Here is a 24809-nt window from a genome sequence, read left to right on the forward strand (position 1 = left end):
TTAATATTTCTAAATCCCAAGAAGATATAGTGGTCATGGGAACATAATAAAATGAAAAATCCAATGACCAAGTGACTTCAAAAGACTTTTCAATTCCCCAAAAGATGAAATATTTTCAAATTGGTATGAATCATCATAATCTTTGCTAATTACCATAATCCTTGCAATGTCATTTAAAATGTTAGAGAAAGGTATTACAGTATACATAAAACATTAACATTATAAAAATCAAATTCAACTAAAAAATTTAATTCTTTAATCAAAATAATATTTACTCCAAAATTCTTTAAATTTATTAGTTCCAGTTCCAAAAATTGGTAATAACAAAGATAACTGCTTCACTATTTTTGGAGAAAGAAAAATGCACACATACAAAATATCTCGAAGATTACCTAATGGTTTTATAACTCTGCATTAGTCTACAGCTGAAGAAGACATCAGAATGGATGCCTGTAATTCACTATATAAATGGAGATGCTCAAGATCAGCTTATGGTATGACTCATTAAGCTGCACATATATATTTTCTCAGTCATGTTCCATGTCATTTTGAAAATGTAATTTCAATAATCTGTACAATATACTGTATATCAAACATTGCAACATAACAGAAATTTATCACTCTTAAATGTACATTACAGGCCTTCATCATGTCTTTCAAGAATGAAAAATTGGATATGCTTTTTCAGATAGAAAAATCTGTCAGTTTAAAAATTATACATCTGCTCTGGAACGGCACTGGACATTACTATGTAAAAAAGAAAATGGATAAACTTTACAAACTTTTAACTTGTGTAAAGTCAAGAAACAAAATCCACACTATTTCTGGCTTCAAACACTATAATTATGATCACCACAGTTCCTGCCATGCTAGATACCATTACATATTGCTATATATGGAATGGATAAGAACCTGTTTGACCATGGGTAATTATCATTCATCATAATTACAATGATTGAGCCTTCAAGAGGCACTACTTTGTTTCCTAACTACCATCAAGTCAATGACAATAGTCTTACAAAAACGAAATAACCCACAAAAATTCAAGGCAGGACACTATCAACACCAGATGGTTCCCTGGAAACCATCAGGCTAATATTCATATTTGCTAAATATCATCAGCATTGACCTAGTAGTATTACTTTTGGCAATATTCAACCCAGGAAGATCATACTGACACAATGGGACTTTCTTATTATCTTTATAATGATATTAATTTAAATTATTCCACTGGAATAATAAGGACTCCACGGAAATAACATTAGTTCTAGCAGGACAATGCAGACGGCAGAAAAATAAGATATTTCCAAGACAATAGTGACTCCTGTTGGGAATATAAAAACACTGGCAAAATAAAATTAACACTGGCAGGATAATATTAATCTTGGAATAATATTACCTCTGGAGGACCTGGTGGTAGGACAATGAACACAGACTTAACAAGAGTAACTACAAGCCAATTTAGAAAATGCATTCAGAGGAAACACTGCACTCACGATGTCACAACAATACACACAAAACATTGGTACAATTTAACTTTGTTTATCGCCTGTAGAGTACCTGAAACTTCTTCAAGAACAACAGCAAGTGTCAGTACTCAACAGGGATAAATTATATGGGACACAGACAACCTAGTATGTTTTGAGGACATCAGAAGAGTAGTGCTTACCCTGAGGCAATCTGCAGAATAGGGGCCTACATCCTGGGAGCTTATGCACATTCTAAATATAACACCTCCCACCCACCCTTAACAGTCTGTAAACATTTACAAAAACAATATACGTTACCATATTTTGAGGCTAACTTCATGAAAATATTGAAATGACCCCAACTGCATAATCCAATTTGTGAGGCCAAATTACATTCACCAGACATGTAGGATTTTCCTTGTACACAGGAGTTTCCTCACAGTCACTTGTTGGGGGCAAAATATATTTGCTTTGTACTGGGCACATGAGCTGGTCGGTTCGAATTTGGCTCTGAAAGCAAGAAAAAAAATTGTAAAATGAACAATAAAAATTCTCTGAAATTTTCCCTTTTAAAATTTATATATCAATTCCTACCATTTTGTGATACACAAACTTCCTCATACATGAATCTGTCAAGAAAAGAGATTTTCCCACCGCAAAGTCAGATAGTGGCTCAATTATCCATACCTATATCTTCAAACTCAAGCCATAAAAATATTTCAATCTGATACAATAGTCTGTTGTGGTTAAACTAGCTTAGTACTGTACAATATTAGTGTTCCATTGCATTGCCCCACTTTTACTGGCTAAAAATGATCAATAAATGCCTTATTATCTCCAGGATTGTCTACTCAAAAGAAAAGTTACACTGACAAAAAACATGAAAGTAGAAACATTGTGGCCACTGGATGCAGGTGAGAATGCAAACATACTTGTGCAAGAATAGATAATTCAAATAACCACTATCTGTGATTTGAAGGCCAAAAAGGAGCAGGTATAGTACTGAAGTTTTACAGTGAAGCTGATTTGACTTTTAATTAACAATTATTTAAAAATGGATGCATTATGGCTTCATTTGGGGAAAATCCTTACATTTAACATCATTTCTGACCACTCACATTCTGGTCCCAAGCTTGAAAGATAATTACTGATACACTACCTATACAGCAACTTTATAATCAATATTAAAAAGAATTTGTCTGGACAGATTAGCTGTGATACCTACTTGAGAAACAGGGTTAGTACAGTACCACTAATATGGTTAACTGAGTAAAAATGCATTAGAATTCTTAAGAATAAGGAGGTAAGATACTGAGAAGGGTGATGTTGGTCAAATCAAAGAGAAATGGTGTGTTGCCTAAGTAAACCATTAATGAGACCAAGGGGGCTGCAGGGAGGTTGTCCTTTCTGACCACTCATTTGCTTCGCCCACAGCAGTACTTCCACAAGTCTGAAACTTAAAGACTAATACCCTGTACCTGCAAAGCAATATGGAACAATATCAGTGATTAAAATAAACAATCTGAAATTGTAGAACTAACCTCTTATGGCAGGACCTAATATGGCCTAATCATCATCATCATCGTCTGGGGTCTCATCAAATTTGCCATTTGCAATGTCTGTTCGAAGAGTGACCAGTTGAGGTGCCTCATGGAATCGTTTTACTCCCCGAGGCAGGGCCCGGCAGGAGGTGAGGTTGAGGTTCTCTAGATGACTGCACCTCGCTAATACTTGTCGAATAGGTTTGAATGTCACTGAGGACCCACACATGTTCAGGTACCTGTCAATGTATACAGTGCAAGCAAAATGAAAATATTAAGGTCCTCACTCAAAGTCATATGATGGCTCACTGGAACATTTTGTCATATTCTGGTTCCATAAAAGAAGGCTTTGGCTATCTACTGTATTTATTTTGAATACATTTCTCAAAATGCATAAGATATAGAATTATTGAGGCCTGAGTATGCTGCTTATGGAAAGAAGCCTAAACCTAATGTGGTAAACTGATATTATTATCATAGACTCTGCATGGGGCACATATGACCTGACATAATAACTGCTTGTGAGCAATGTGTATGGTTGAAAAGGATGTAGAGAATAAAAAATACAATTACTGAATAATGAAGAAACATAAAATGAAAAATTTGGTTATGCAGACAGAAGATCAGGGTTTGCTTAAGTGGTACAGCAAAGTATCTGCTAACCAAAAACCTTGGGACCAAGGGGCTTCTGTAAATAAAGAGTATAGGGCATGTCAGGCAGGAACTACAACTCCTGTGACTGAAGGATTCAAACCCAGTAAATAAAGCACCAGGAATTTAGAAGGATTGCATCGGCAACCACAGAACAGGAATCTTGAATGCACAAAATTTTCATACAATAGATTATTTTGTAAAGTAGATTTTTAGTTGACAATTACTTTACTGTATAGACATACAGTACTGTACTGTACTGAGAAAGAAGAAAGCGAAAGATTGAAAAAAAGTGTGTAATTCAGAGGACAATGGCTTAAGAGAGAGAAAAAGAGGGAAAACCCAAAATGAGATGGATGGACAATGTAATAGATGCATTAGAAGTTATAAGAGATGGATATCCAGGGAACAGCAATGAATACATAAACAGAGAGCATGGATTAAATTGTTTTGGGAAGGATATATAGTTGTTGGAAGATACTTGCTTCTATAAAGCAAGAAAGGTAAACCAAATAGATATTTGGGGTCTTGTTGTGGAAGGGGAGCACCACAGCACATCCATTACAGTAGTATAAATGATTGAATGACAGGGAATGAAGAGAGAGTTTGAAGATATAAACCAAAATATAACCCTGCCAAACAGTTCTGACAAAATCTAGATTCAAGTTATTGTTCACTAACCTGAGTTTATTGTCTGCTTCTTCTGATATAGCCATAAGAGCAGCATCAATACTATCAGCATTTGCAGTCCAGGACAGATCTAGTTCTACCAAAGAGTGTTGCCACTTGCGTACCACCAACTCAAGCCGATCTGAGTAACTCTTGGGGGAGGTTGAACCTGCCAAAAACAGATGCTCCAAATCCCATGGTGGAATGCGCACCAGTGATGAATCTGTGATGTTCATGCACCTGTAGAAAGAAAACTAATTAAAAGCAGCCCTTGGTTGGAAGCAATGACTTACAGGAAATGTTTTGTTCTTCACTTATTGCTACAAGTGATTAACTATGCTATAACCATGTTCCTGGTAGCTTGTTCTTTCCAAGTTTATGTCTATTAACTGTAAATAAAAAATTCTGTAGCCCACTGGCATATTCTTAATGAATACAAGGTATGCATTGCATGCCTAGTAGAAAGTAAAATATATCTTTAAATGGTATCTTCAATAATACAGATTTAATTTTAGAGTCTTCACAGTTTTCACCCAGGAAAGTCGAGGTGATTCAGCGTCCCTCAATACATGCAGAAGGATAAGCCGCATGCCCTCAATGGACATACATATAGACATAACCATCCTATCAATAACATGCTTAAATGAACTTTATTGTGTTGGAGCATAAGGAATTTGAGCTGTTTTAGACAAATTTAATACTTTTTCCCTTAATAAGCATGAAGTCTTATATTATACGGTGATATTATATTGTCTAAGAGTTGTTGTTCCATAAGAGTGGCTATTTAAAAAGGTTTCTGTAAATATAATGGGTACAAATGCATACAATTCGAAAACTGCATTCACTTGTCGAGAGGCTATGTAGACCGGCGGCGGCTCTCCGTCAGCTGGACAAAACTGGTCCACATTATTATTTTTAATATTTCTAAATAACCCTAGAGTCCGCTTTCAATTATAGTTTTTCACTTGGGAAAATTATTCAGTTTTCTGTTTTACTTGAAATAATAATCGGATCATATAAATAAAAATATTTTCAAATTATTTAAATGTTCAGCAGTAAGATCATTGGCAACATTACAGAGGGCCAGCATTGTACATGATGCCTTGTCACTTTTTTAACTACTTTATTTCTAAATTACTGTAGATCACACTGAAAGATTAATATTCTTTTGCCGTAAGTATTTTTGCACCCATTATTTAATGATTTATAATAGATACTTTGTCAGATGCTACTGATATAATTTAAGAAATTAGGTGTTTATAAAAGCTTGACAACCCTTATTTAGAGAAAGGCCAATTTAGGCCATATCCTACTTGATATTTGATTTGATAACTGATATCTGTGGGTGTTCTGCATGCCTCATCAGTGCAACCACGGTACGCCACTGCTGTAGCCACATTTTTTTAGTCTGGTTATCATATAAAAGAAACCCTCACCAACTACAGTGACAAGCAAGACTATGAAGAGAAAAGGGTTGTACAAACAAACACAAATTGAAAAGCAGAAAAAATAAGACAAGAAATGAAGAAAACAAAACAAATAAAGGAGATAAGATATGAAGACTGGAGAAAATATATTGACCGAATGGACACTGTTAAGTTTAAGATAGTAGGAGAGACCACCAGTATCTTCGATCTTATCTTGTATACAGCGCCTCCCCCACTTACGACCTACTCGACTTACAACCACCCGCACTTACGACCTGCCTCAGTCGTACCAAAATTTTTTCAAATTACGTATTTTCGAGTCCCAACGTCAGTGTACTGACAAAAAAAAAAATTTGTAATTCACTTTAAAATGGCTGGCAAGCTTGAAGGTGAGAGTTTTGTGGTGCTGGGAAGAAAAAGAGACACCCATTTTAGATTTTCTATTTATTATTTAAGCATTTTCGACTTACGACCTGGATTTGGGTCCCTAGCCCCGTCGTAAGTCGGGGAAGAGCTGTATATATTATTATGAAATCTGGCAACAATGGCCCATAGTCATGAATGGAGATTTCAACTGATGGTAAGGTCCTGATTTGCTTCCTTCACAAGATTGTTTCATTCATTCTTAAACTCACAACTATATACCTATAATTACATCTTACTTAATTAGATTCATCACATCTAAGCTGCCTTTTTACATTATCCAAATGGTTGCGTAATGCACAGTCCTTTAGATGCTATTAACTACACCTAGTTACAGTATTACTGAAATACAGCACAACTTACCCTCTAACATCCAGCAGGCGTAGTTTATGAGAGTTCTTGAGGACCCGCTCCAATTCACCATCATTCATACCAACACTGAGGTTACCAATAACAGCCAAACTGAGCTCTTCTAACTCTGGAAACCCTGGTGATGATGCCTGAATGAATAAAATGTTTGTTAGTTTACCAACAGATAGGGACATCAATGTAAGCACAAAGATATCACTAACCTATGAAATATTTCAAGACAATCTCTTTTATCTAGTGGAACATTTCCTACATTAAAGAAGACAACGTTAATACAACTACAGTATACTTAACTAAAATATATATATTTTTTTTAATGAACTAGTGAATAAAGCACTTCACACCCTTTACATAGTTATTTAACTCACTTGGCATTCAATGTTTATTCTCACTCGTCAACACTGCCATACCCTTTTTGTTTCCTATTGTATTTCTTGTGCTGTACTTCAATTAAACGAATACATAAGTGTATATCAGTGTTTGTGTGAGCACACATCACTTTGACAGGCTCTTTAAACCTTCAGACTGATGCATATAAGGTGGAAATAGTTTACTTGCAGTATGGAAACACATCGTGGGATATCAATGGACAAAATTATCACTAATATGATCCAGATGCAGCATATATGAAAAATTAATTCTGTCTACTGATGATTGGAACAAAGTCTTTTAGAGAAGTAAAAAAAAAATTCTGAGGAAGCCATAAGTTTACAATCCATGAACATGTGTTACTCTTGCATGGCAAACTATAAAAAATGTACATTAAATTCTATCATCATTTCTAAACAGGCACTTAAAGCAGTATTCCTCTCAACTGTATTTGATGTTTGTATAAGTTTTTTAAATCAATCACATATTATCAAATACTCTGTCCTTGCATTCAAAAGATGGAGTCTCTTAAGTAGTATTTAAATGTCATTAGTGGAGCCTCTAAGTATATAATTGTATAAAAAATATTTTGTCTTTTAATATTTCATAAAATTATTAATTTGTTGTTAAGATACATACCTGTTCTTGCAGTGAGTTCTGATTAAGTCTAACAAGAGAGTTTGTAAGTCTAAGATTCTTCAACTTTGTGCATCCTGTTTGTAACCTTTCAATGTTGATCAACACACAATCACGGCCAACAGTCATCACATTTGACAGGTCCAATGTTTGGAGATTGTGGCAGTTTTCCTGTATGGATTATATAAGTATTTTTCATTCATACAAGCATCCCCTGACATATCAAGTACAATAACATCATAATATAAGAACTACACTTAAATATATTATGCCACAATAGTAATCACTTAAAGAGCAAATACCCCCCCCCCCCCTGTATAAATGACCTAAAAGAAAAAATACAAAGTATGAATAGCTTTTGACCAATTCTTGGTCACCTTTATTTATCTATGAATGTGATAGAAATTATTCATGCGCTGCTTTGGCTTGGGCATATAATTGACAACTGGTAAAAGTAATTTATGGTTACAGAGTAGAAGGTAAGATGGGGAGATAAATCACACAGAAGATGTTAAAATCAATAATTGAGCCTTAAAAGCCTCAGAGTATGTCAAAAGAGTGCAGGTATACCTCGCTAAACATCCGACAGGCAATCTTGAAAATATCTAGATATAAAAAATACCCGAATTGGTTGCAGAAATTGTGTATAGAGGCCAGCTGAGTTAGGGAGTGGTGTAGATGTTGAGACAAAGTGGCAGGATTGCCTGCCTCTTCATCCAAGGTTAAATATTAAAAAATTTAGCCCAAAGACTACTGGACAGCTTTCTTCTTCTGTTTATACAGCTCCTTGCAGCAGATAATTTCATTGGTTAGTTACGAGTTATTGTATGTTCCACTGGTATAGATACAGGGACTATTAGTGTGTGTTACCTTATGTAAGCCCAGTGCAGTTGTACACTATGTGTCTAAAATGAACCAAAAACTCCAGTTACCAATATGTATTGTATACAGTATATTTATTTTTAAATACACAGTATCTCAATATCTAGTGGATTTGTACTGAACATAGTAATTAATGACAAACATTAATAGTTTACAGTATTAATAAAATGTGCTTGGAGGAAATATAAGTGTGTTTTACTTACTCAAGCATGATGTGACTGTAGTGGAGGGATTACTTAGATGGCTGTTTAGTGTTCTAAAGCTGTTGTGTTCGGGCATCATATAAAATGCTCAAATTTTAGGGGGAAAATATAATTTTGTTCTCAATTCATCAACAACACGTATGCAAAAGACATATAACAAGGTAATATATAGTGAGGTATACCTGTAGTAGTGACATGAGTGTGTGTTTGTAGTTGAAATATATGATTATGTCAATGACAATGATGTACAGTCATTCGAAAAACTATCTGCACTGGGGGGGGGGGGAGTGTCGATGAGTTTCAGAATGAACACTGCGATTACCGTTGTCTCAGTAGGGTTGTCAAAATCCTTCATTCGTTATCATACTATCTCAATAGAATTTTGTATCGATAGTATTTTTTAATTACTGTACTGTACAGTACAGTACATTACAAGCTTAGGGTAGAAAGTTAAGTAAATATTAAACATTTAGCGAATGTCAAGGTCCTGATTCAATTTGTTTAACACAACATAAATTGAGATAGAATGTAAGTTTTAAAGTTTTTTATTTCCATTTCTAGAACAATTATCCCTCATTTAGTACGGTTAATGTGTTCCTGAAGACCCAGCCGACAAGGAAGAGGCTAACATGTTACCTCACCCTTGTTAACCAAGTGATCCAGGAAGGGATTGATATGGATCCCAATCTGGACTAAGTTAAGGCGGGAATGATGATTCAATCAATAAAATTTACATTATTTAGTCATCACAATGCTATTAGTTTGTGCACTAAAACTTAAAACATTCGAGAACCATTGTCAAAAGAAGGATTTTGGCTAATGCTGAGAACATAACTCCCTCCTTCCACCACACCTGGGAATCATTCTATTATCCGGACATATCCAAGAGCCAAGGTGTCTGGATGTAGTGTTGTTTACTGTATTTGTATCCGCACAGAACAGTGGTACCTGTACCACGAAGTAACCACTATATAACCTGGGCATGTGGCACAACTCACAAATGCACAGCCATGTTGAAGAGTACCTTGAACATTTTCTGATACAAAACCACACAAAAAAAAAATATGTGGCAACTAAGCGTGCTAACTGGAAAAAAAATGAAACAGTGATACTGTACCTGTAAAACAAAAAGCACTTAATGAAAGTGCACTAAACGAGGGATTCCTGTACAGTACTTCACTCTCTTCTTTTACATATTATGCAATGGAAACTGGGAAAATTCATTGAATCAGGACTGAGACCGTTAACAAATGATTTGACAGATATACGAGTCTAAAAAAATATAAATTAAAAATTATATTGCAATACAGTACAGGTACTTGCAAATAGTGTTGAACATATCTATGAATATACACTGTTAAGGCTCTAGAGCATCCATGAGTTCTCTTGTAAATCTATACAGTATGTATATGAAGCGAATAATAATACACTGCACCATATAAGAGATTTGTAGTTATAAAAATAATTCTGCCCTCAATAGCAAATACAGTACTTTGCAAATTAATAAATGTAAATGTTTCTCACCTGTTACAATAATATAAAATACTCACTGATAATGACTTAATTAGTGATGGCATATTGGACAGAGTATTGTTGGCCAACGTGAGATGAGTCAGTCTATCTTTCATTGTTGATGCTAAGTCTGACAAAGTTTGTTGACCCACAGCACATCGAGGAGTTGGCTTATGAGACTGTTGACAACAGAAAAATGAGCAGTCAGAGATTATCATAACACTTTAATTATGACTTACAAGAAGGTACTGCAAGATATCTTCTTATCATCACTCAAAGTTGATCATCAAAATATAAGATATTCAACATTATCAGTGTAGAGGACCAAATTTTTTTTAACACGTAACCAAAAATGAAGAAACAGCAAGAACAATCTGCTGGCTCTCAAATCTGCCTATTATAGACTTCCATTTAAGGGATATCCAGTTAAGAGATTATATATTACTCAACATTTAAGCCCCTCAGCTCCAGATTCATTCACCCTGAGTCGTTCACATAAATGAAGAGTTCAAATTGGAGAAACACACCTATAAATCAAGTTAGTTTTACCCTAAAATTATACAGTGGACATAATTATTACCCTAAAAGTATATATACATTATAATTAAAAATAACAAAAATCCCTCATTTGGGTCCTCACCTGACTTGCATGACACACACAGTACTCCTCCATCAACATCACCACATTAACATCTTATTCCAGTTTCTCTAGGATCTCTTAATTTCTTTAAAGTGGTGGCACTAACGTGCTTCTGTTGACTTCCATTCACTAACAGTATACTTAATACACTACAAGCTGTCCTGTACTGTACTGTATGACAAAAAGCAAGTGAGAATTCACACATCATAAATGCACGATGGACCAAACACACACCTACTGAGAGGGACTGGAGCCCTGATGCCCAGATGATTCAGCTAATGAGATGCTCAGTATCTCTCAGCCACTCTGCTACTAAGGGGACTTTCCCTCCTTCCCCTCACACACTACCACACTCATCATTATTGGTTTGTTCAAATGAATCAAGCATGTGCATTCGGGCCTTAGAAATTTTTGTTGCACAATGGACTTAGGGTCTGGATCCAAGGAGAAGTTCAGATTCCTCATGCAGTCCAGTCAGAGGCAGATTCAGGGAGTCTTTGCTTATACAGTACTGTATATCAGACTCCTGGATCATCATTAACTACATTAATGAAGGCTGGGAGCATAAATTTACCTAGAAAAATAGAAAACTGAAAGATGAATATCTTGATAACTGTAAAATTTAGTAAACAACAAATACAAGGTGTTCACAAAGACTCTTGTATACCAACTGTTACTTCTCTGGGATAGATTTTTTTCCCCCTATTTCTAAGACCCTCTTTTAAGAGCATGAGCTTCAGTGGAAAGGTATAACTAATCAATGGATTAGTCTCTGCTTCCATAGTCTAAATATTTTCAAGGCTTTTAAACTCCTAGACTTGGTGGGATAATACGAAAGTCATCTAAGGCGGACAAAAAATCACAAAACAATGCTTCATATTACAAATATTAGGAGTATTCATTACCTGTATCATAACAGACTCATCCATTCCCTGTCAATACATATCAAGAAATTGTAAAAAAAAAACATGTACCTGTATTTGAAAAAATACAAAAATAGCACTGATAATTTTCTCGCCTAAAAATTATTCAATGTTTCGTTTACATCTCGATGCCAATTACTTACCTCCATAACATTAGTAAGGTCAAGGCGTTGCAGTTTGTGGCAAGTAGCAAGGTGGGTGTGAAGGTTCTCTGAATGGATTTTATGGCAGTACGAGAGGTTTAGGCCAGTCAGATTTGGGCACAACTGCACCAGCTTTGTCAAGAGATGTGGTGTCACAGCCTCATTCCACCCAGCTGAAAAGATCTCAAAGTCAAATATGAGATGTTCTATTATATACATATTATATCAAATATGTAAAGAGCTCAAGGTAGCAAGAAAATATTAACAATGCAACTTTATAAGGAACAAATTCCAAAACAAAACTACATCATGAATTGATCCCAATTGTCCTTGAGCTCTCTAGATTTTAACCTTGAAGACCTAGTGAGGTATTATGCAAGTCACCTTGTATTGTACTGCACACACACACACAGTACATAAAGTCACAAATTATAATTATCTTAAAATTCCCCAAAAATATTAAAAACACAGAAAAGTTGCATTTTAAACATAAAATGTATTATCATCCTACCTAGGGTAAGGTCACGCACATCACTGAGTCTGTGCTCAAGAAGCCACAACAGCTTCTTTTCATTACGGTATCGGGGTTTGATACGTCCAGTAGCTAGGTCAGCAGTGTGCCACAGCCTCTTGTCTATAGAAACACTTCGCCATAATCTGCACACTCTTGATGTTCTGTGGGAATCCAATGAATAACTTTAACAAGAAAAATGAATGCAATTATCTCAAAAGTAATGTCCAAACTGTATTGTTTAACTTTAGGTAATTTTAAAAAACTTTTTTTTTTTTTTTTTTTAACGGGGATTAGCCCACCCGGGCACAAGTCACTGACCCACATCAAGGCCTGGGGGGCGAAAATATAATAATAATAATAATAATAATAATAATAATAATAATAATAATAATAATAATAATAATAATAATAAAATAAAAAAATGAAAAAAAGATCAAAAGTGAGAAACAATATACTGTACTGTATGTATGTTGTGTTGTCAATAGTAAGTGAAACAATTGAGACCCTGCAATTTTGTGTAAATGAGGCAGAAAGTCAGATCAGCAACCTGGGACTTGGTCACAATATTTGTGATGCCATATAGCAGCAGGGTTTACCAACACAGGGTATCATTTGTCAATGCCCCATCTTGACCTTAATTCAAAGTTGTCCAAAAAAATTTTTTTTTTTATGGTATAATAACAAAACTTTCTTTATTAATTTTGAAAGCGCAGACAATGCTCGGATTCTGAATACCCAGCATACGAACATTATACTGTACTGTATTTATAACTTATGTTTCAGTCTTTTAAACATTGGTCATGCTCATACATCCATAGTTTTTCAAAAATACAACTACCAATTGAGAAAAAGAGAAATTTGGACACTTAAATGTAGGAAAACAATCACTGTGTGGCCGTACTGAGCATCACTTTTGCACATAAGCATCCCCCCAAAATGCATCTGCTTTGTTTGAGTGGCACCAAACACATTTTGTATAGTGTTGTAAGCATTTTTTACTTATTTTACTGTGCTTTATTCTTAATATCTATAATACAGTATATACCGTACAGTATTAATTTGTATTAATATTTGTATACTGGTACTGTGGTCCCTCGGTTAACGAACGGTTCAATTAACGAAATTTCGGTTAACGAATCAGCTCCCATAAGGATTTTCAGTTCAATTAACGAACAAAACTTCGATTAACGAAATCCTTACGACAAACACGTTTTGTTGTGCGCATCAGCTGATCGGCCAGTTCGCCAATACAGTAATCGGTTCTATGTTTACATTCGTTTCCAGTGGAGTAAATATCAAAAAAGTTGATCTCTTGAATATTTCTGCATTCTTTATATTAAAATTATTGGTCATTTAGTTAACATATTAATAATATATACAGTACAGGGAACAGTTTTTGGGTGCCAATCAGCTGAATGAATCACCCAACAACGCTTCTCAGTTTAACTTTGTTTACAGTGGAGAGAACATCCAGTTTGTTGGTCACTTGAATATTTTTGCATTTTTACATTAAAATTATTGGTCATTCTGAAATTTAGTTAACATATTGAAAATATATAGAGCAGAAATTATTATGAAACACGAAGAAGGCATTAGAACCAAAGCACTCTGTAAAGAATATGACATGTCATCATCGACTGCCTCTACAATCAGCTGTTTGTTATGTAAACAAAGCTGCCGGGAATACGACATACACACCTCAAAGTAAGTTAAAATACAGTATTATATTGTTTTTATTTATTATTATACAGTATACCATACAGTACAGTACAGTACTGTATTTAGTTTATATTTAATGTTTTGTTAATTCTATTACTGGTATACAGTACTTTGTAAGTACTTTTTCTGTGAGTTGGAACCAATTACCCAATATCCCATTGAAATAATAGATTAGGTTAATGAAATTTTCGGTTAACAAACGACTGTGGAACGAATTTTGTTCGTTAACCGAGGGACCACTGTACTGTATTAATACAGTTAGTTTATATTTAAAATACTGTACAGTGGTTTTCATTTGTGTAACTATAGGACCAAATTAATTATCTATATCAATGTTTCAATGAGACTTACTGATCTGGTTTACAAACATATTTTCAGAAACAAATTAACCCTTTCAATGCGGTTCCCACTGTCATTTTTTTCCGGCTACGACCAGACGATTTTATTCAGCTTAGGGAAATCATTCATAGCCAAAGGGTTAAATGTGTAAACCAGGGACAACCAGTACATTGCCTATTTGAAGCTTAAACCAACCAGCTGTGAAATTTGGGTAAAGTTGAATCACAATTGTGTCACTATGATAAATGATAACACATTGCTTAAGGGTGAAACCTAACCAATACAGTACAGCATTTCCTCAAATACGGGTCATAGTGGCACAGATTTCAGGAGGCTTCCCGAGTTAATAATGCCAATAAATATTGGTGTACAGGGTATTTTATTGCAACATAGAACTATAAAATCGTAAACAATTATGATAATGGCATAATATACGCTCTTCTGCACTTCGTACTAAAGAACTAATAAAAGGAAAGAATTATGAAATTTCTAAGTAAACACAAAACAAACAGAACTGCTAATTTCCATTTTTTTCTGTAAAAATTTTTAAGGGATAAAAAATAACAAAACCTAATTATTGAAAATTTTCACTTAAGATCTGTTGTACAAACGTAAGAATAAATCCTCTGGAACTGAATTAAGAGAGGTCATACTGTGAATCAGGGGCTCTAGTGTTTCTTGGTGTCAGTATGGGCACTTGCTCCATGTGAAGAACCTATTTCACTATTACTTTTAACACTCCCCTGCTCTCTATTAACTGACAAGCCTACTCTGAAATTTTTGTGATAATGTTTTCAGTTACCAAGACAGTCCTTAACCATGAGAAATAATTTCACTTTATCCAACTACAAAATTCTTGATCTGACAAGAGAGAAGAGGTGAAAGATTTACTGGCACATATAAAAAAGTATGAATTATGCTAGCTACCACCTTCTGCTTGGTTTGGAAAACAACCTCACAAAAATAAAAGAGGATGAAATAGTAAATGGATTTCACTTGAATCAGTAGATTTCTCTTGAAAAGAGATAGATGAAAATCCATTAGTGTGTCTTAAGTGTTAATGCTGATGTAAAAATTTAAAAGAGCATATTGCTGGAATAACAACTTTCCTGGAGGAGAATGCCTACAGTACGTGGTACAGTACCGACAACCAAATCAAAGTCCTGAACTGACAAAAGTTATGGATTTCATACAAAAAAGTTCTTCCAAACTTCTATCATAAACAAATGAAATGAAGTGGAAGTTTGACACAGCAATCCCAACATCCAATTCAGCATTAATTACTTTTGCAGCTATTTACAGACCTTTCATGTCCAGTGAGACACTGGTACTTTCCTTAAAATATGAGAACCATTAATGAAGTCTAGTGATGACTTCCCACGGTGCAGAGGAAATTACTTTTGATCAATGTTTTTGTACAACTCTTTGCACTACTTTCCCAATATGGCTACTGTATACCTAAATCTGCATGAAGAATATAGCTATCATATACCTTGACTGTCTGAACACCCACAATATCAACTAAATTGAATTTCTAAATGCTGACCTCTGACCCTCAATATACATTGACTCTACCAAATCTATATCAGAAATGAAGGTTTCCTCCCTTCCATACAGAAAATCCTCTGATAAGGAAGGTTAACCCAGAATAACTAAGGAACTACTGTACTAATCACTTTACTCAGATCAAAAAAATTAAGAACAAAATTACGTATCTTATTCCCAAAGTAAATTTTTACACTTTTGTATACAGTATCATGTTAACATACAAATTATCATATAACACTAGTAAAGTTAAGTAACGACAACAGTAGGTTAGAATTCTGGTTCCCATACACTTATCAGTTTTTAAAAATTGGTAAATTCTGAAAATCAACAACCATTTTGTCTAACCATACTGCTGTTTTAAATTTCACAACAAATGTCATAGTATGGACTCACAGAAGTGTAATGGGTGAGGGATGGTTGCATGGATGCAAGAATGAAGTCAAGGAAATTTTGGTCAAGGGAAGTCTCCACAAGATACATACAGCCAGTCAATGAATGACATACCATATTGTATTTAGGTTTAAAGGAAGTTAGATTCTATGCATCGAACAACTAACGACAAAAAAAATGGGTTGGAAACAAAAAGTCTGTAATAGATCTGTGAAAATAGACTTCATAGTTAATAATTACAGTACAGTATAATAATTGGTAGCTAAATAAGGAAGGATTGCACAAGGAAAGCTTTTTAAAGCTACAGTACTGTATATCATTACAAAGCATAGATAATAGATATACTCACCTCAGAAGAAATGGAATTGTTCCCACATTTTGAGTGACCAAGTCCAGAATTTTGAACAAAACTAATGGGGGTAGTTTCCACGCCCAAGGTGACTGAGGTTCACCATTCACTTCACTTAATACTGGACCCCACTCAAATTCTGTACCAGAAGCTCTTCTCCGTTTTCTTCCTTCCCCTAATTTGTAATTATCATTGTCACTGCCATGATAATTTTTTCTCTTTCCAGACCCCTTTTCACTTAGACTAGAATTGACACTAAAAGTTCGGTTTCCCATGGGTACATCTGCAACTGCACGTGAACTGTTGTCTTTAAGTGGAGGGAGGGTCATTTTAATCTTCATTCTTATACCAGTCACTTCTGAATCTTGAGATATTTCACTTTGGTAGTGCATTTTTCCCGACTGTTTACGTTTACGGGGTTTGCGCTCTGCGTTTGGGTCTTTGTTTCTTTTTGTCTTTACTTTTATTTCACCACTGTATCGATCCTTTGCACTTCCGTCAAGCATATAATCACAATCATTTTCTGGATGTGGATCATTTGCATGTCTTCTGTGGTCCTCACAAAGAATACAAGAACAATCATCACGTCGTTCACTGTCTCTGCTTCCACTGGGATGTGAGTGTCTGTTTGTTGCACTGACACTCATGTCCATTTTCTCCACATACATTCCATCTTTCAAACTGTCCATATATACTGCTGGACTTCGTGGGGGTTGCTGGTCCGGTGTAATGGGCTGATCAGATGGAACGGATTGATCAGGGGTGATGGGCTGATCAGGGGTTATGGGCTGGTCCGGCGTCATTGGAGTGATAGGCTGGTGGTCTGACGATGGGGTGATGGGTTTCATCCCAACATCTTCTTGAGTATTATACTGGTATGGAGTTGATCCCGCCGATGGAATGGATGACGGTGTGGACCCAGCGGATGGGATGGAAGAGGGTGTTGATCCAGCAGAAGCTGTTGTTAATACACTAGGGGGTGAGCTCATATTATCATCTGGTCCTGACATGGGACTAAAGCCTTTAGGGTCCATGTCCATCGCTGCCATTCTAGAATCTAATCCAAGGCTCTCTGTAGGCATTTTAGTTTGTGTTTCGGAAGATGATCACAAAAAAAAATATAATGGCAACTGCCACTTCTTTCCCTTCAAAAAAATTTCTGCAAAGCCCAACTAATATGGCTCAGGTTAAAATTAAACTAATTAATGTCTGCAAGCCCACAAATCACCAGTAAATCCTCATACTCCTAAGGAGTGGAACTAAACATCTGAAACCCAGTGGTACAAGACCAGAACAGCAATGGTCTACACCAGACCATATCGCCTGTATTCTGGTAGTAATAGTGGAAGCAGAAGAAGCATTGTGAGTTAGACAGAAGACACTAGCTGGCAAACTTCCACAAGGGTGTTGCGCCTTCTCTGTCACTTTATGTTACTGCTGTGATGAAGCATCCTCAGTAAAATAATCTGAAAAAGAAAAAAGTTACAATTACAAATCAAGAAATAAACAACATAATTATTCAAAATCACTTCCAAAATGCACACACCATATTAAGCTACGGCCTAATATTTCAACATTACTCTGCATTTTAACACAAATGGTTCAGAAGAAGAAAAAATAAAGGCATTAAGTGAAACAGTACTGTACCACAAAATATTGTATGAAACTTATTTACCTAAATCTGTCAAATCAAATGCATTAATTTTCCTGTATCCAATTTGGCAAACATGGGTAGAACTCAAATACATTACAGTATTAAAATTCTTAATACCGGTATACACGTACATTAAAAGATGGTTTATGTACAAAATTCTGCTGAAATCCAATAACCTATAATATTTGTTCAAGTTAATGCATCACTATAGTGGCAATACCAGAGTATCCAGGAGAAAACCTGCAATGTTTGGTAGGGTCATACGGCTTATGTACTGTACACCGTTCTCACATCCGACCTGAGGATTTCAACCCACAGCAGCAGTGCTGTGAGGCAAACTTTTTACAGCTGTACCACCAACAGCAGTAATATAAAGGGCAAAGGAATGAAGTACGAAATGCTATAATATGGCTTGATAGGAGAGGGGGGAAGTGACCCGTGAGATCACCCCACCACAGTGCAGGTACAGTATTGTTGTGATCTTTCTAGCATACTCCCATAAGCCAAGGAGCTCATAATACTGTACAGTTTTTCAATACTGTAGGTAATATGAACTTGGGAGGTGTTTCACATTTAGTGAAACTGGATTTTTTTTCTTTTTTAAAGGTTGGTTGTGCTTTCTGAGAGTTAAGAATATTGCTGCCTTTTAGAATTTTTTTAAGTGCAGTTAGCCATGACAATTTAGAGGCATTTGATAAGAATTTTTAGATTTATTTCATACATTTTTTGATAACACTGTACAGTACAGTATACTCAGAGATAGTTCCATCCTGGTGGGTGGCTAGAATATGTTGCTTAGGTCCTTCTTCTGCAATTAAATTTTTAATAAACTTTTGTTTATCTTCAGAATAATTTGTGCAGTTAACTGCCACAAATAATTTGCAATGTATAGACACATGAATTTATTGTCACAGCATCGTCCAAATTATTTGTGTCAGGCAAATAATTCAGCTCAGTAAAACAGGGACGGTCATTGACCAGAACTTTATATCCACACCTTAGAGAGGGAAGGATTACATTAATATGACAGTAATTTGGGAAGTACGCAAGGTTAGTTTTTAACTTACTGTATCAGTACAGGTATCAATTGCCTTTCCTAGTGGGCTACATGTTGCATTAATGTGTGAAGCACTTGAGTCCATCTCCTTATGTAGGACTGGCTTCAGATACATGAGTCACCCAGACAGCACACTTTGTGCCAAGACTACTGTCTCTCATCTTTGACTTCTAATCAATGCACCATTCTGAAATTCAGTTCTATGTTCAATGCTATCAAGAATGGGTGTATCAGAACAGCTCTCCTGATTGCTTATTTACTACATCAAGAATAGTTCACAAGAAATATTATCATGTAAGTAAGACCAATATTAGTTCTTGTTTGTCAATTCACAAGGTTTATCTTCATACAGTAAGTTTGTTACCGACCTTCTCCCATGGGTTCATTATGCTTGAGTGGTAACCTCAATGATGGAGGATCCTAACGTGAGCTGGCTTCTGGATGCATGACAGCTACGGGAGAAAAGCTGGAGGTTGTCCTTCAGTATGTTGGCAAGTTTACATTTGATTTGCATTGTCTAATCATTCTTGAACCCTTAACCCTACCTGCTGCAACATTCCCTTTGCTGATGCACCCCCCCCCCCTGTACTTACAGTATCTTCTGACTTCACATTTACAGCATTCATACATTTCTGGTATTGAAAACTACACTATCAGGTACAGTACAGTACTTAATTTCTTCTACATAATTCCGAAGGTCGTTACTAAAGAAAACTTACATACATATCACATTATTGTGCAGAATTTCTCATGAAAGTTATGCTGCAACAAGAGGTGTGTAAGAGTTCACTGCCACTGGATCTCATGCAGCATTATTAGCAGATTTACCAGATGAACATACAGTATTGAATGACTCATACAGTGTATCTGATATTCAGAGAAAAATATCCAAAGAGCCTTCTACATAATAATGAGCAGGTTTATTTCCATTCAGACCCTGTTATATCACTTAAGAAGCTTAGGAATCATACAGTAGTTCCAACTACAACTTACAGTTTATGAAACAGATTAACAGTGAACTTGAAACCAAAAACTGTCCACTGTGAGTTCCCCCAACAGACATCATGAACTGTGACAAGGATTTTGAATTCCCTTACATATTCAAACATACAGATTTAGAAACATTATTCTTTGTCTCCTGGAGTATGAAAGACAACACAAACCAGAAAAGCCCCTAAACACCTCAGAAGAGCCACTACCATTAAAAGTGCCCATAAAAGCTAGTACTCTTGTCATCACCAAAACTCACTAACCCATCCCTGAACCTGCTGAAGTACAGTCTGCCAGTTTTCTTCAAAATGTCCAAAGCCAGAATTCAAACAAACTGGAAATTAGTGTTATTGACCAGCATTATGTAAAACCTATTTCAAATGTAAAATTGCAATGAAGCATTAACCATAATTCATTTACTTAAAGTTAACCATAAGTGCCGCATCCTAAGCATTTGAATAATATACCCGGTAGGATATGTTTTCTAGTCCAGTACATAAGCTCACTCACATTCTCTGTGAGTGCAAAAAGGTTTTGGAGCTGCTTATCATGCCAGTACGTATCATGTAAAACTATTCATAGGAGGTACTGTATACTTCACATGACTTTTGGTAATTCTCTACCAAAAATTAACTACACTGTCCGGCCTAAACCCATCTGAGTTAACTACCATCTTAATAAAGGTTCATGATTGAATAACCTTGGCAAATCAAATGTTAGTATGACAATTCCCCAAAGGAAATAGGTTTGGTAATTTAGCTAGCAAATCTGCTCCCAACAAGAAAGGTCTATCCTATGCTCATATCCTATGATCAAGACCTGACTCTAGTTGATCAGCCCCATACCTCACAAAAAAGGGACTGAAATACTATACCTGTACATGCATGAGAGAGTAGTGACAGTCAAGATTAGCCACCCCAGCCTAACATTAGCCCTAGAATTGGGAAGGCCAGATTTAAATGTAAACAAATCAAATCAAACCAATAACTGCAGGAAAAATTACATTATTACTGAATGATAACAACTACAACTGTTGATTTCCCTATATCTTTAGAGGAGCTTTGATAATTAGCTTTTTGTAGCATCAGATAGCAGTCAGATTAGTGCTCTGGATTCTAATCGGTGGATATGTTTGGCATTGAGCATGCTCAGTGGGCAGCCTTAAATTCCTTCAGACCTAATTCCCTTAGAGTTAATTTTGCACCATGCCAGCCATAATATGGAGACAGTGTAACAAGAAAGAAGGAATGATTGGTAGAGCACAATATACCCAAAATTAATAATAAAACACATTGGCTAGCATAAATGGAGGAAGAAATTACAGTATACAATATCCTATTTTCTGATCATGCCAAATGTATTTTGAAAGTTGCCTGGCTTTTGGGCATAACTAGCAAAAGAGAGGAATATTCTCGGAATATCTCTAATCACAATTACTAAATCAGGACCATAGATTATATGATCTTCAAGGAGAACAATACAAAAAAATTCTCCATAGGACCAATATTATATTTGAAATCTTCCTGAAATACACAGACCAACTAAGTTCCAAAGAAGGGTGATTGCGGTGCTGGTAAGTATTATAAAGGGAAAGAATGTGAGCTTGCATGGACATTTGAGATGGATGCAGGAGAAGATGATAATAAAGAGAATGTACAGTATTGGGCAATGTAGCTGGTGTATTGCATAAAGAGTAATTGTTGACATCAATGACAGGAAAGGTGGAAAGGTACCTTGCAAAAAGAGGAGAACTGGGGAGGGGTTACCAGAACAGAAAGGGCAAAGGCAGTACTGCATGTAGCTTAGTAATAGGGCGAGCTGGAGGATTTTCTGTTGTGGCAATCCCATCAGAAGACAGCTTCCTGGAGGAGTGAAGAATTACAGATAATGAGATGAATAGTAGGAGGAGGGGGAGAAGCCTAAAAAGCAAATGAATGGATGAAATAAAGAACATAATAGAAGTGTGAAGTATGAACATCCAGAAAGTAATAAGTACCATGGACCATGGCAGAACACATATTTTATAACAGAATGAATAAATACTATGTACAGTGACTGTGTGATTTTTTCTTCTTTCTGGCAAACTGTATTGAATGTGAAAAGGACTGTAGGAATTATTGCACGCACGTGTGTTTATTGAAAAATAAATTTTTGCCACGGACAGCATCTAGTTTACTGTACACCCCATACTCATCCTGTGAGTAGTACTGGTAGCACAAAAAATATTATAAAGTAGAGACCACAAAGGGTGTTCATCTGATCAGTATTGTGAAAAAATAATATTTCATACAAACAGTAGCTTAAACAAGAGCATTTGGTGAACTTTGAAAGCTGTAACAGATGCAGAGATTTGTTACAGAGTTGTTCTGATCTCAATATCTAGCTGTTATAAACTATTTATGACTGCAAAAACTTAAACCAAATAAATCTAACTTGATTTAATGATCTTGCCTAATTTTTTGTATAAGTTACTGCATGTTTACTTAGGTTAGGTTTGGTTGGTTCATGTTGCATGCAGCTTAAAACAATTAATGATATATCCCAAGATTCCATGATCATTAGCAATCATGTATTTACCAAAAAGTGGTTATCTAGCCATCTAGATGAAATAGTAGTTCATGCCTATGTGACGGTCAAGTCTCTTGCATAAGTTTAAAAATCTAACTACAGCAAGAGTCAAAGTGTGAAGTCTTTAAGATCTGAAGATATTGGTTCAATACTGGTGAGGTAAGTCTATTCTTTCTTACAAGTAATCACAAGACAGTATGGTGGATCTCACTGAGTCAAGAGACATCCAAATTCTTGAAAGAGAAGGTAAACATAAACCTGGGACAATGTTTTATGATGTCACAAATCACCAATTCGAGAAGACACAACTTGAAGCTCACCAAGGTGTCATATCAGGTACAGTATAAGATAAATATATGGAAAAACTTCTTAACACACAGGGTAGTAGACCTTTGGAACAGTCTATCAGCTCATGTTGTGGAAACAAGAACAGTACTGGCCCACTGGGCTTCAAAACAACACTGGACAAGGCTATCAAGAACAGACCACTGGCCTCCTTCCCTTGTCTTGGCCACCATTAGTTTGGGTGGTCATTAGATGAATTATAGGCAAACAGTAATGTACTACCTTCGAGATCTTTGTCTATAGTTCAACAGCTAAAAGCTAGTTTTCCAATGGCCATGTACCATAGCTAAAGCCCATATTTATGCACGTTTACTTATATTACAATACACCAATGTACATAGCAATAATTAGTATTTTATCCACTATTTTCATAATTGTGATACACACAAAAATATTTTTTTTGCCTTTGCCTCTTCTATATATTGATAATATAACAAAATTCATCAATGTCTGTTTGTTTCACCTTCATTCAATACTATAAATGCACCCACACACAGTACAATTACTTCTTGCAGACACAACAGCAGGAAACTCTGTCTTATACAGCAGTAATATACCAACATTATATATATAGAACAGCAAAACACCTGTCTTGACACCTAAACACTACACATCAATACGGTAAATACAGATAAATATGAAAAAGCTCGTTCTTCCTCCTCGCTTGGTCCAAATTTCACTACTAACTTCTTTCAACATGATATAGCCACTACAATTAACCAATGATCACTTTACTTGCGATAATTAAGTAATTCTAGTTGTAGTAAGCATCGCTGTCGCTAAAAGAGGCTAGTTTGGAAATGTCAGTTTGATGTCTCTTCCCAGGATCGCTGGCAGAGCTCTGAACGCGACGTTTGGTCAGACCTGGGTGAGAGTTTCTGAGAAAGTCATCTTTTTCTCACTATCTCAAACGACTGACATTACACACAATACACAATAGGATTCCCTGAACACTGACTTACCTCAGTTTGACGATTCATGAGAGAACTCCTCCTGGTTCTTGTGAAAAAAGGGAAATATTGAAGAGTCAGCAACGGTGAGCGTCCTACTATAACAATCTGCCCTCAGGGTTTGTTTATTGTTTATGGTCGCACGAACGAACAAACTTGTCTCTTTTAATTTGTGTTTTCGTCCATTTTTACTACTGTTTCAGTTATAAAAAGCACCTTAAGCTACACATTAAATTAATATAATCGCGATAGCAGGTATATTTCCACCGAAACTTTGAAACTGTAAACTATAATCGGTAAAATAGCCTTCCCGTGCAGTCCGACATTTTGTTGGCCCGTCTGTTTTAAGTAAAAGGGTTCCGTTATATTGATTCTGACATTTTGTTTTCGATGTGATCAGGAAATATATTATTAAATATATATATTTACCTTTTATTTTTATACATTAAACTATATAAAGGATATTAATTATATTCTGCTTATACGTGAAAGACAAGGCAGGGTGGAAACAGACGGAGCTCTCTTCGTT

General features: G+C 35.6%; 1 protein-coding gene across 6 annotated transcripts; it reads right to left on the minus strand.

Annotated features, from left to right (window-relative positions):
- Window positions 1-279: 279 nt before the first annotated feature.
- Window positions 280-24570, minus strand: LOC121876598 (F-box/LRR-repeat protein 6-like). Of its 6 annotated transcripts, none has more exons than XM_042381811.1 (12): window positions 24293-24570; window positions 19796-19879; window positions 19438-19614; window positions 16717-18182; window positions 12369-12532; window positions 11858-12030; window positions 10190-10330; window positions 7558-7725; window positions 6544-6680; window positions 4343-4570; window positions 3011-3249; window positions 280-1979 (listed from the first exon to the last, which is right to left on the minus strand). In XM_042381811.1, the coding sequence occupies exons 4-11, from the start codon at window positions 17796-17798 to the stop codon at window positions 3036-3038; spliced, it is 2307 nt and encodes a 768-aa protein (XP_042237745.1). In that variant the 5' UTR covers window positions 17799-18182; window positions 19438-19614; window positions 19796-19879; window positions 24293-24570; the 3' UTR covers window positions 280-1979; window positions 3011-3035. The 6 variants fall into 6 exon arrangements, with proteins under 6 accessions (XP_042237745.1, XP_042237746.1, XP_042237748.1 ...); XM_042381812.1 differs by lacking the exon at window positions 19438-19614 and adding an exon at window positions 22151-22279; XM_042381814.1 differs by lacking the exon at window positions 24293-24570 and adding an exon at window positions 21292-21344.
- Window positions 24571-24809: the final 239 nt, after the last annotated feature.

This window comes from Homarus americanus, unplaced genomic scaffold (assembly GCF_018991925.1).
Source record: "Homarus americanus isolate GMGI-L3 unplaced genomic scaffold, GMGI_Hamer_2.0 scaffold28, whole genome shotgun sequence".
Classification (NCBI taxonomy): Eukaryota; Metazoa; Arthropoda; class Malacostraca; order Decapoda; family Nephropidae; genus Homarus; species Homarus americanus.